Consider the following 13,251-nt stretch of genomic DNA (forward strand, 5'->3'; position numbering starts at 1 on the left):
CTTGAAAGCATGAAAGCACTGATCCATCCCATCAGTGTTTCCTCTCAAGTTTTGGACAGTCTCTAATGTTTCAGCAAGAAGTGTGTATGTGTGGGAGTGGGGGACAGAAGAACTATTCTGCTGGCTCAGATTTGAGCCCCTGTGAAGGCAAGATTAGGTTAAATCTTTGCTGTACTTTGTCTGAGCACCTTTCTGCTGATAATCTTCATCACAGTGCCAATTAAATGGAAGTACATTTGAGGATGGAAGCTTGGCACTAGACCCATGGTCACTGGCATGAGACACAATAGTCTCTTGGGCACATGGAGCATCAATTCACAAGGAGTCATCACTGGTCAGTCCTGCGACATGTCAAATTTATAATGCGTTCATTCTTAGATGATTCACCCATTTATTTGAAATCCTACTAAAATGGAGTAACAGCAACTCCCCGCCCCCCAGTTTAATTAGGGAGAACCTATGCCCTGTGAGACATTTTGGTATTTAGCCTTTGTAGGATTTCTTATTCATATGGTGGTGATTCTAACCTGGCCCTTGCAGTTGCCCTTTAAGGTAGCGACTGTTCTTAATGTTTTCATTATTTTGGGAATGTCAGCCACTTGGCTAGTTCATTCTCCCCTCTCCAAAGATCAGGGCTTTGGAGCGGAGCCTGGAGCTGGAGCACGGAGCAGCTCCTGAGCAGTGGAGCTGCAGGTTTTTGCGTGGAGCTGGAGCGGAGCCAGAGCTCAGCTCCAAAGCCCTGTCAAAGATACTCCAGAATAAACTAGGATATCAGCTTTATCAGCATTGTGACTGGCACCTAACTGGAGGTATCAGTGTCTGCTATTGTTAGTTGTTGGAGTGTAGTAATTTCTTGGCTTTCGCTGACGGTGTGTTCACATTTCTCTATCGGAAGGATTGACTAAGATCTATCTTTTGAGAGGTGTCAGAATATCATTCTGCATCACAAGATTCAGCTGGTCTTTAATCATGCAACTGTATCACACATGGCTCAGCAAGATGAGATGCACGTGATCCCAAGCACTACAGGTTTGGCAGACACAGATTGTTTTACTCGTTGAGCATCAGTTTTAACTCAGAGTACATGATCAGGCGACAGCAAATGTTTTTTGTATGACATTGTCAGTGGTGAATTCAGATACACTGATATACTTATGTCAAGATACCCTATATTGTAGTAATCAGAATAATGACATTAGGACTTTCCTGCCTGGTGCTGACCAGTATCACATCTTCTCCAAGACTGAACCTCCAGATCCCACAAGTCATGAGAAATTACAGATTATACCTGGGATGGAGAGCTCTAACAGAGGGGATTCTTGGCCTAGAGTACTTGCTGCTTATTCGCACAATGGGCATTTTATTATTGCTTTGAAGATAGGGAGTGTCCTGAATTCCTCAAAGATGGAGTTAATTTGAATGGCTCGCCAGATCACCAGTACTACTTATTGCTAGCGTTCAGAGAAGTCTGGGGAAGTCAACTTTGATATGTTTGCAATCAGTGCTCTTCACACTAAAAACTCTCTAACAGAATCAGAGGTTGCGAGGTCTCCGTGTTCCAGCAGTCCCAGGTTGACCCAGATATGATGAGATGATATGATTCCAGCAGCCCCATGCTAATCCTGATAGGGATTTAGACTCAACCTGGCCTTTACCAAGATTAGTCTCTCAGCCGGGGTCTTGCATTCTATCCCAGTTAAGTAGCCTGCTGCCAGGTAACAGGGTCCAAGACTTGAAACACCTCATGCCTGGTGAGGTAGGGTGAAAAGGTGTAGTTGATTATAGCAATGGTTTGTGAATCTGCTTTGAGCCTCTGTTATCTAGTGAGCCTGGGGTTTGTTGCATGGGCAGTTATTTTCTGGGAAATATTGATTTTTAGACTTCACAAGAGACAAGCATTAGGTCTTCATAATTGGAGCAACCTGGTGCCAAATATTTTCTAAGATAAGGTGGGGTATTTAAATTTCATAAATACTTCCTTTAAGCCTTGTCTACATGGGAAAATTTACCAGTATAACCATGCCAGTATAATTCTAGCACTGTAGCTGTGCTGATATAGCATAACCCCCTGTGTGGACACACTTTTTTGGGATTTGGAGTGCTTTTATTTGGTTTAGCTTTATCTCTTTGGAAGTAATTTAAGCTAAGTTTCGACTCTTTGTAAGACAGTTGACTGTTATGTTATCAAAAAATTTTGTTCTTTGAGTAGTTGTCCCTATGGGTGCTCCCCTCCAGCTGTGTGTGCACACCCGTGTGCTTTCGATCAGAGGTTTTTGGTAGCAGTGTCCAGGTGGTCTGTCTCTGTGCTGCAATGAAAGAGTATATATGGGAGTACGGACATATGCAGCCACACCAAGTTCCTTCCTAACTGTGTGTGGCTAGAGATGGAGTGTTGGTGGTGTCTGTTAGCTTTGAGTTCGTCTAGCTTGCTTGTCTTTATTTTTTTATTCTGTTTTATTGTATTAATTCCCTGCACAAGTTGGGTGCTTTTCGGTGGTTCCCCCGTTTTGTTTTTGTAGTTGGGGCCTCCTTTCTTCCCCCTGAGACCTTGGCATCTCTTTCTCTGTGGCCTTTTTTAGGGGAGAGGGTAGGGTGAGTATGCCCAAAACTCCAGGCTTCAAACCCTGCCAGACCTTTAATAAGTCTTTTCCCCTCAGTGACGGACATTCCAGCTGCCTCTGCTGTCTCATAGAGTCTCGCATTCCATCTGAGTGCAAGGTCTGCACTGGCTTTAAGAGCAGATCTAGGAAGCTGAAAGAAGACAGGCTCAAGTTACTCTTTATGGAACATTCCTTGAGATCTGCTACTGCCTCAGGGCCCAAGTACTCCATTCTCACTCCTCACACTGCCCCTGCAACTTCTGTGGTTCCAGCTTCAATAAGCAGAGACCCGTGGACAGTTTCAGAGACCCTAACATCTTTAAAAAAAAAAACAAAAAAAAAACCACACACACACCCCAAGGTTCTCCAGGAGAGAGCCTAAGAAGAGGGAGAATAACAGAGACTTGGTGGGATAACTCACATGATTGGAGTACTGTCATGGATGGATATAAACTGTTCAGGAAGGACAGGCAGGGCAGAAAAGGTGGGGGAGTTGCGTTGTACGTAAGAGAGCAGTATGACTGCTCAGAGCTCCAGTATGAAACTGCAGAAAAACCTGAGTGTCTCTGGATTAAATTTAGAAGTATGAACAACAAGGGTAATGTCGTGGTGGGAGTCTGCTACAGACCACCGGACCAGGGGGATGAGGTGGACGAGGCTTTCTTCCAGCAACTAACAGAAGTCGCTAGATCACAGGCCCTGGTTCTCATGGGTGACTTTAATCACCCCGATATCTGCTGGGAGAGCAATACAGCAGTGCACAGACAATCCAGGAAGTTTCTGGAAAGTGTAGGGGACAATTTCCTGGTGCAAGTGCTGGAGGAACCAACTAGCGGAAAAGCTCTTCTTGACCTGCTGCTCACAAACAGGGAAGAAATAGTAGAGGAAGCAATAGTGGATGGGAACCTGGGAGGCAGTGACCATGAGATGGTCGAGTTCAGGATCCTGACACAAGGAAAAAGGGAAAGCAGTAGAACAGAGACCCTGGACTTCAGAAAAGCAGACTTCGACTCCCTCAGGGAACTGATGGGCAAGGTCCCCTGGGAGAATAACATGACGGGGAAAGGAGTCGAGGAAAGCTGGCTGTATTTCAAAGAAACCTTATTGAGGTTGCAGGAACAAACCATCCCGATGTGTAGGAAGAAAAGTAAATATGGCAGGAGACCAGCTTGGCTTAACAGTGAAATCCTTGCTCGTCTTAAACACAAAAGAACAGCTTACAAGAAGTGGAAGATTGGACAAATAATAGGGAGGAGTATAAAAGTATTGTTCAGGCATGCAGGTGTGAAATCAGGAAGGCCAAATCACACTTGGAGTTGCAGCTAGCCGGAGATGTTAGGAGTAACAAGAAGGGTTTCTTTAGGTATGTTAGCAACAAGAAGAAAGTCAAGGAAAGTGTGGGCCCCTTGCTGAATGAGGGAGGGAACCTAGTGACAGAGGATGTGGAGAAAGCTAGTGTACTCAATGCTTTTTTTGCCTCTGTCTTCACAGACAAGGTCAGCTCCCAGACAGCTGCACTCTGCAGCACGGTATGGGGAGGAGGTGACCAGCTCTCTGTGGAGAAAGAAGTAGTTCGGGGTTATTTAGGAAAGCTGGACGAGCACAAGTCCATGGGGCCGGATGCGCTGCATCCGAGGGTGCTAAAGGAGTTGGCCGATGAGATTGCAAGCCATTGGCCATTATCTTTGAAAAATCATGGCGATCGGGGGAGGTCCTGGATGACTGGAAAAAAGCTAATGTAGTGCCCATCTTTAAAAAAAGGGAAGAAGGAAGATCCAGGGAACTACAGGCCAGTCAGTCTCACCTCAGTCCCTGGAAAAATCATGGAACAGGTCCTCAAGGAATCAATTCTGAACCACTTAAAGGAGGGGAAAGTGATCAGGAACAGTCAGCATGGATTCACCAAGGACAAGTCATGCCTGACTAACCTAATTGCCTTCTATGACGAGATAACCGGCTCTGTGGATGAGGGGAAAGCAGTGGATGTACTATTTCTGGACTTGAGCAAAGCTTTTGATACAGTCTCCCACAGTATTCTTGCCAGCAAGTTAAAGAAGTATGGGCTGGATGAATGGACGGGAAGGTGGATAGAAAACTGGCTAGAATGTCGGGCTCAACGGGTAGTGATCAATGGTTCCATGTCTAGTTGGCAGCCAGTATCAAGTGGAGTGCCCCAAGGGTCGGTGCTGGGGCTGGTTTTATTCAATATCTTCATTAACGATCTGGAGGATGGTGTGGACTGCACCCTTAGCAAGTTTGCAGATGACACTAAACTGGGAGGAGTAGTTGATACGCTGGAGGGTAGGGATAGGATACAGAGGGACCTAGACAAATTAGAGGATTGGGCCAAAAGAAATAGGATGAGGTTCAACAAGGACAAGTGCAGAGTCCTGCACTTAGGACGGAAGAATCCCATGCACTGCTACAGACTAGGGACCGAATGGCTGGGCAGCAGTTCTGCAGAAAAGGACCTAGGGGTTACGGTGGACGAAAAGCTGAATATGAGTCAACAGTGTGCCCTTGTTGCCAAGAAGGCTAATGGCATTTTGGGTTGTATAAGTAGGGGCATTTCCAGCAGATCAAGGGATGTGATCATTCCCCTCTACTCAGCACTGGTGAGGCCTCATTTGGAGTACTGTGTCCAGTTTTGGGCCCCACACTACAAGAAGGATGTGGATAAATTGGAGAGAGTCCAGCGGAGGGCAACAAAAATGATTAGGGGGCTGGAGCACATGACTTATGAGGAGAGGCTGAGGGAACTGGGATTGTTTAGTCTGCAGAAGAGAAGAATGAGGGGGGATTTGATAGCTGCTTTCAACTACCTGAAAGGGGGTTCCAAAGAGGATGGATCTAGACTGTTCTCAGTGGTAGAAGATGACAGAACAAGGAGTAATGGTCTCAAGTTGCAGAGTGGGAGGTTTAGGCTGGATATTAGGAAAAACTTTTTCACTAGTGGGGTGGTGAAGAACTGGAATGGGTTACCTAGGGAGGTAGTGGAATCTCCTTCCTTAGAGGTTTTTAAGGTCAGGCTTGACAAAGCCCTGGCTGGGATGATTTAGTTGGGTTTGGTCCTGCTTTGAGCAGGGGGTTGGACTAGATGACCTCCTCAGGTCCCTTCCAACCCTGAGCTTCTATGATTCTAAGTTGCCCCAGAGGTTGGATAGCAAGGAGACCTAGTGTCCTGGTACACATATTACCGAGACTCCTGTTCCCTCTGGTGCTGACCTCTCCTCCAAACCAGCAAAAAAGATCTCCAATATTTCACTCACCCAGTAAGCAGCCCAGCTTAGCACTGATGTTGGTCTTCCAGACACAGAAACTCCTTGAAGAAGCCAGCTTCATCTCTGACCCTGACCCCCACTTCTATGGGCCATGCACATAAGGAACATACAGATTGCCCAGTTACCATCCCCAGTATCTTCAGCTGCATTTTAACCAGCCACTCAGTGCCCTGCTTTGCCAGTGCTGACTAGATTCCTTGTGCAAGAGAGCTTTCAAGTGACTGAAGAACCTGACTGCCCTCTACTGACAGGTACCAAGAGGGATCTTCTGCTGGTACAGTCTCACACTCTGATGACATGGCTACTGGGAACTACGCCTCTAGCCTCTTGCCCAACGCTTTCACATTATAGAAACTGGATGATCCCTTCTGGGACTTGGAGATCTCTGTCCAAGATTCCACTACTTTTCCACTTGACACCCTTTTCCCTGCCCCTCCTGAGATGGCTTTGTCAGGTTAAGACATCTCTCAGGAGCAGGATAATGAAGGCACAGTGGTCAGGTTGGGTTCCAGGAGATGGTGGGAATGGCAACCAAGGTGGTGAAGCTCCTTCCATCCTCTTCTGACACAGACACTGTCACAGTAGCCAGCTTTCCCTCCTCACCCACCGCCAAGGTTTTCTTTTTGAGGACCCTGAAAGGGAACTCTCATTAATTTGTGAACAAATTAGGCCTAATTTCCAACCAAATTTTGGTTCATTGATTTCTGGTTTCACGCTTGTTTACTAGGCATGACTTTAACAGTCCTTGAATTTTAGTAGTACGCCTTTTTTGTTTAGACTAATTTAATCTTTTTGTCTTCATTTTTTACCTTTTCCCACCAACATGTGTTGTTCTGACATTTTATGAACTTTCACTTTTCACACTTGCTCACAATTAGAGAAAATTTGTAGGCCCAATTATTACAACAGCACCCATAGGAACAATTGCTCAAAGGAGAAGGCTAGGTTATTTCTTTTTATGGCAATTAGAGTTCTTTGAGATGTGCCCTCAGATTAGAGCATAAGAATGTAGAGGGTGCAGGTACAGACCAAAAATCTCTATTTGAAAGTACATGTGTGTATACACATCTGGGGTGGAGCACTTAGAGGGACAAAATCTCTCTAAGAACTCCAGTTATTGGATAAATAAGTAACCTCTCCTTTCATAGATGTCTAATTTCATCTCTCCATGATATGAGCTGTTAGAGAGCTTATTCCTTCACTCTCACACTTCCCTGGTCCTTCTCGCATGAATAGAGAGCAACAATACCTGAAGTCCGAAGGTGCAAACAATTCGATGTTTATTGGGGTGAACTTCCAGCAAGCTTAAATTCAAGTTCCTTTTCTTTATTTTCTAATCCCAACTTACTTCCTGTTTGCCCCTAAATTATATAGTAATATTCTCAGCTATACCTTAACCAATCATTCTACTAAAATTTACCTAACCAATCCTAACGTATTGTAGCTAACCAATTATATCTCACCACCTTAATTAGTTTACACCCAGCAAAATTAATTATACAGCAGACAGAAACAATTACAGAACCAGATAGAGACCATGCAAATAAACATACAAAACAATACAGAAGTGAGGATTTCACAACTTCATCTATACAGACATAAAGGTTTTACAACTACATCTATACAGACATAAGGGTTCTCCAGCTATGTCTATTGATAAGTGAGTTCTTACCAGACAGAAAACTATCAAACTAAATTTCCTTTTACATGTTTTAGGCTCTTCCCTTTCTCTGGAGATGATAGATCGAATCACCTTCCTAACAGCCCCAGATTGCCTTATTTTAATATGACTAGTTTGGAATGTGAGGATGTGACCATACATTTCCCTGTTTATGGCTGCTTAGCTGAAGAACCAGGCCTCAGACTGTCACAGTAAGAGAAGGCCATTACACAGACAGTAATTTTTTTATTCTTTCTTTTATACCTCTATAACTAGCTAAGTGATAAGAATACACCTAAATTCTTAAAGTATAGGCCTTTGCAGACAGGCCTGAATATCTATATCCTAACACGAGCCATTGTGTGTGGTACTGGGAGACTCCTCCTAGTCATAGAGCCTGCTCATTGCTTGCACTATCCAGAGTAGAGAATCTTTTGGCCAAGTCTGTGCTGCTCCAAGCACGGAGATGACCATGTGCTTTTATGTGTGTTCTTCAAGCCACATCAGCTTGGCCTCAGTTTTTAGGATGAGTTCCTTATCATAGTGTCAGTACAGTGGTGATTACTCTTCATTTGAGAGGATTCTTTTTCTTCCACCATCTGGTGTTTTTGTTTCTTTCAGGATGGCTTAGTTTTCAGAAGCCCGACACTAAAAATGTGTGCTTGGTGGGAGTATATCTTAGCAATTGCCTTGCGATTAGTGTAGCTGTATGCACTTTTACATAGACATGAGTAAGAGATCTCTTGAGCTACCTACTTGCCAAGGCTTTGTCTAGACTAGAATAAAAGATGTGATGTTAAAGGGTGTTTGCTACAATGTGCTAACAATTTTGAAAAGTAGAATAGCTGAGGCATGCTGCATTTAACTCATACTAAGCTGCTAGAGTTGAAGCTTAGGCTCTTTTAGGCTTTAACTTGACCAGTTTAGCACATGTTAAATTATTCACTGTCTTGTCTACACTAGACTTTTCAAAAGTGTTGATTCAAACATGTTATAATATTAAGCAAACATACATTCCAATCCTAGTCTAGGTAGGACCTGACAGAGGAAGTCCTGTATGTGGTGTCTTTTAAAGAAGTAGATATTACTCTTCTGTTGCCAGCTTTGGCATTTCCTAACTTTTGAGTGCTTGACTTTTAACATCTTTTCCAGTTTGAAATTCACATGTTGATATATTCATAGCTTTTAAGGCCGGAAGTGACTGTTGCGATCAATCAAATCTGACCTCCCAGAACACAAGCCAGAGAACTTGCATTAAGTAATTTTTGTTTGAACTAGAGCATATCTTTTAGAAAAAACCTCCAATCTTGACTTAAAAATTCAGTGATGGAGAATCCACCACAACCCTTGGTAAATTGTTCCAGTGGTTAATTACGCTCACTGTTAAATGTACACCTTATTTCCAGTCTGAATTTTTGTAGCTTCCACTTCCAGCCATTGGCTCTTGTTAGACCCTTCTCTGTTAGGTCAAAGAGCCCATTATCAAATATTTGTTCCCCATGTAAATACATATAGATTGGAATTAAGTCACCTTTTAGTCTTCTCTTTGTTAAGCCAAATAGATTGAGCTCCTGGAGTCTATTACTGTAAGACATGTTTTTCAATCCTTTAATCATTCTTGTGGCTCATCTCTGACCCCTCTCCAATTTATCAACATCCTTCTTAAATTGTGGACACCAGAACTGTACACGGTATTCCAGCAGCAGTTGCACCAGAGGAAATACGGAGGTAAAATAACCTCTCTACTTCTGCTTGAGATTCCCATTTATGCGTCCAAGGATTGCATTAGCCATTTTGGCCACAGTGTTGGACTGGGAGCTCCTGTTCAGCTGATTACCTACCATGACCCCCAAATCTTTTTCAGAGTCACTGCTTCCCAGGATTGAGGCCCCCATCGTGTAAGTATGGTCTACATTCTTTGTTCCTTGGTGTATACATTGACATTTAGCTGTATTAAAACACATATTGTTTGCTTGCACCCAGTAGACCAAGTGATCCAGATTGCTCTGTATCAATTACCTGTCCTCTTCATTATTTACCATTCACCCAATCTTTATGTCATCTGCAAACTTTATCAGTGATGATTTTATATTTTCTTCCAGGTCATTGATAAAAATGTTAAGCAGCATAGGCCCAGGAACCGATCATTGCAGGACCCCACTAGAAACACACTCACTCAAGCAGTTTCTTAATCTGTTTAATGTGTGCTTTGTTAGTTTTATGTTGTTCTAGTTTTTTAATCAAAATGTCATGCAGTACTAAGTCAAATGCCTTTATAGAAGTCTAAATATACATCAACACTATTATCTTTATCAACCAAATCTGTAATACCATCAAAAATATTGTTAGTCTGTTTTCCATTAAACTTATGTTGATTGGCATTAATTATGTGTTACCCTTGTTTAATTCTTTATTTGAGTTCAGTATCAGCTGATCCATTATTATATTGAAGGGTGGGACTTTACAATGAGGGAAAGTAACTGTTGTGTCTGTATGTGTGGGTTTTTTCTTAGTAACTTTTTTCTTGACTACAGTAACAAAGAACAATGTCTTTATGCCATCAAGCTTCTGTGAACCTTCTGCAGGAAATTCTGACTCAGAACCAGGTGAGCTTCCTAATCTCTTTGCCTTTTTCAGCAAGCTGTTATGGTTTGTGCTTGTGATCTAGAGCAGGCTAATGAACATTTTTAAATTAAGCCCTTAGATGAAAGAATGTAAAGTAGCTGCTAAAGCTCATCTCCCCTCATAAGTAGATTGTTCTTATCAGTCATTATAGATGGTGGTGGTTGTTTTTGTTGTTATTATTATTGTTATTGTTATTATTATTATTATGGTTTGTTTTCTGGGGCTTGCAGATATAAACTGTTTATTTATAGTTCCCACTTTGCAATCCATCTGAACTTCAGGTGAAGTGGAATATGTCATTTTCCAGTATGTCATTGTTTTGTACAATGGAAGGTGGTATGATTCAGGTTTTGTATCTGTTACCGTACTAGCTTAATAGCCTGTTGTCATATCAGCTGTATACGGTTACAAATATAACAACCCACAAATCATTACTGAAAAAAGAATTTAATTTAGCCTTATGTGAATTTTTAAAATGTCTTTAGAAGATGGTTTTAATTTCACTTTTTTCTTTTCAGTGGATCAGACAGTTACCACAGCCCCAGTTCTTTCCTCCCTTTGGAACAAGGGACTTTGCCTACTTCTGCAATAACTTACAGCATGTGCTATCTTTAGCACTTCCCCCAGCTGTAGAGTGGAAGTGTGTACACATGCACCCAAACAGTCTTTGTGATCCAGCGCCATTTGAAATCACTCCCAATGAAGATTCTTAGACAAACACTACATCAAGATAGAGTTAAAATTGTGGTTACAGATTAGTAATTTTGACTAAAGCTTGTATTTATTCCTTAACTAAGACCTATAAACTCAGGAAATTCAGAGTTAATGTTACACTTGTAAGAAAACATTTTAAGGTATGGCACATGTAAAATCTTAACTCTGTCCTTTAGTGACACCATTAAATAACCATAAAATTATGCAAAAGAACAGGAGTACTTGTGGCACCATAGAGACTAACAAATTTATTTGAGAATAAGTTTTCGTGGGCTACAGCCCCACTTCATCGGATGCATGTAGTGGAAAATACAGTAGGAAGATATATATACACACAGAGAACATGAGAACATTACACAAAGTAAAACTATTTCCCCATGCTCATCTCCTCCCAGCCCCCCAGCTCCCTACAGCTCCTTGTCAATTGCTGGAAATGGGCCATTTTCATTACCACTACAAACAGTTCTTTTTCTCTCCTGCTGATAATAGCTCACCTTAACTGATCACTCTCCTTATAGTAAAAAGAACAGGAGTACTTGTGGCACCTTAGGGTACATCTTCACTACCCGCCGTATCGGCAGGTAGCAATCGATTTCTCGGGGATCGATATATCGCGTCTCATCTAGACGCGATATATCGATCCCCGAACGCGCTCATGTCGACTCCGTAACTCCACCAACGCGAACGGCGGTAGCGGAGTCGACATGGGGAGCAGCGGACATCGATCCCACGCCGTGAGGACGGTAAGTAATTCGATATCAGATACTTCGACTTCAGCTACGTTATTCACGTAGCTGAAGTTGTGCTACCAATCTCCTAGAACTGGAAGGAACCTTGAAAGGTCATTGAGTCCAGCCCCCTGCCTTCACTAGAGGACCAATTTTTACCCCAGATTCCTAAGTGGCCCCCTCAAGGATTGAACTCACAACCCTGGGTTTAGCAGGCCAATGCTCAAACCACTGAGCTATCCCTCCCCCCTATAATTCTTATAATTCTTATAATTCTTGACGTCTGATTTGTGTCCATTTATTCTTTTACGTAGAGACTGTCTGGTTTGGCCAGTGTACATGGCAGAGGGGCATTGCTGGCACATGATGGCATATATCACATTGGTAGATGTGCAGGTGAACGAGCCCCTGATGGCGTGGCTGATGTGATTAGGTCCTATGATGGTATCTCCTGAATAGATATGTGGACAGAGTTGGCAACGGGCTTTGTTGCAAGGATAGGTTCCTGGGTAAGTGTTTTTGTTGTGTGGTGTGTAGTTGCTGGTGAGTATTTTCTTCAGGTTTGGGGGTTGTCTGTAAGCAAGGACTGGCCTGTCTCCCAAGATCTGTGAGAGTGATGGATCATCCTTCAGGATAGGTTGTAGATCCTTGATGATGCACTGGAGAGATTTTAGTTGGGGGCTGAAGGTGATGGCTAGTGGTGTTCTGTTACTTTCTTTGTGGGGCCTGTCCTTTAGTAGGTGACTTCTGGGTACTCTTCTGGCTCTGTCAGTTGGTTTCTTCACTTTAGCAGGTGGGTATTGTAGTTGTAAGAACGCTTGATAGAGATCTTGTAGGTGTTTGTCTCTGTCTGAGGGATTGGCGCAAATGCAATTGTATCGTAGAGCTTGGCTGTAGACAATGGATCGCCTGGTGTGGTCTCGATGAAAGCTGGAAGCATGTAGGTAAGTATAGCGGTCAGTAGGTTTCTGGTATAGGGTGGTGTTTATGTGGCCATCATTTATTAGTACTGTAGTGTCCAGGAAGTGGATCTCTTGTGTGGACTGGTCCAGGCTGAGGTTGATGGTGGAATGGAAATTGTTGAAATTATGATGGAATTCCTCAAGGGCTTCTTTTCCATGGGTCCAGATGATGAAGATGTCATCAATGTAGCGCAAGTAGAGTAGGGGTGTTAGGAGACGAGAGCTGAGGAAGCGTTGTTCTAAGTCAGCCATAAAAATGTTGGCATACTGTGGGGCCATGTGGGTACCCATAGCAGTGCCACTGATTGAAGGTACACATTGTCCCCAAATGTGAAATAGTTATGGGTGAGGACAAAGTTCAGCCACCAGGTTTGCTGTGACATTATCGGGGATACTGTTCCTGACAGCTTGTAGTCCATCTTTGTGTGGAATGTTGGTGTAGAGGGCTTCTGCATCCATAGTGGCTAGGATGGTGTGTTCAGGAAGATCACTAATGGATTGTAGTTTCCTCAGGAAGTCAGTGGTGTCTCGAAGATAGCGGAGTGCTGGTAGCGTAGGGCCTAAGGAGGGAGTCTACATAGCCAGACAATCCGGCTGTCAGGGTGCCAATGCCTGAGATGATGGGGCGTCCAGGAATTCCAGGTTTATGGATCTTGGGTAGCAGATAGAACACCCCTGCTC

General features: G+C 43.2%; 1 protein-coding gene across 3 annotated transcripts in view; it reads left to right on the forward strand.

Annotated features, from left to right (window-relative positions):
- The window catches only part of RANBP3 (RAN binding protein 3), a 282,525-nt gene that overhangs the window by 128,017 nt on the left and 141,257 nt on the right, over positions 1 to 13,251 (forward strand). For all 3 annotated transcript variants that reach the window (XM_044998665.1, XM_044998666.1, XM_044998667.1), the window contains one exon: positions 10,076 to 10,147. In XM_044998665.1, coding sequence (XP_044854600.1) covers positions 10,076 to 10,147 — 72 coding nt within the window. The remainder of the gene's footprint in view (positions 1 to 10,075; positions 10,148 to 13,251) is intronic.

The sequence above is a fragment of the Mauremys mutica genome, chromosome 24, assembly GCF_020497125.1.
Source record: "Mauremys mutica isolate MM-2020 ecotype Southern chromosome 24, ASM2049712v1, whole genome shotgun sequence".
NCBI classification, from domain to species: domain Eukaryota; kingdom Metazoa; phylum Chordata; order Testudines; family Geoemydidae; genus Mauremys; species Mauremys mutica.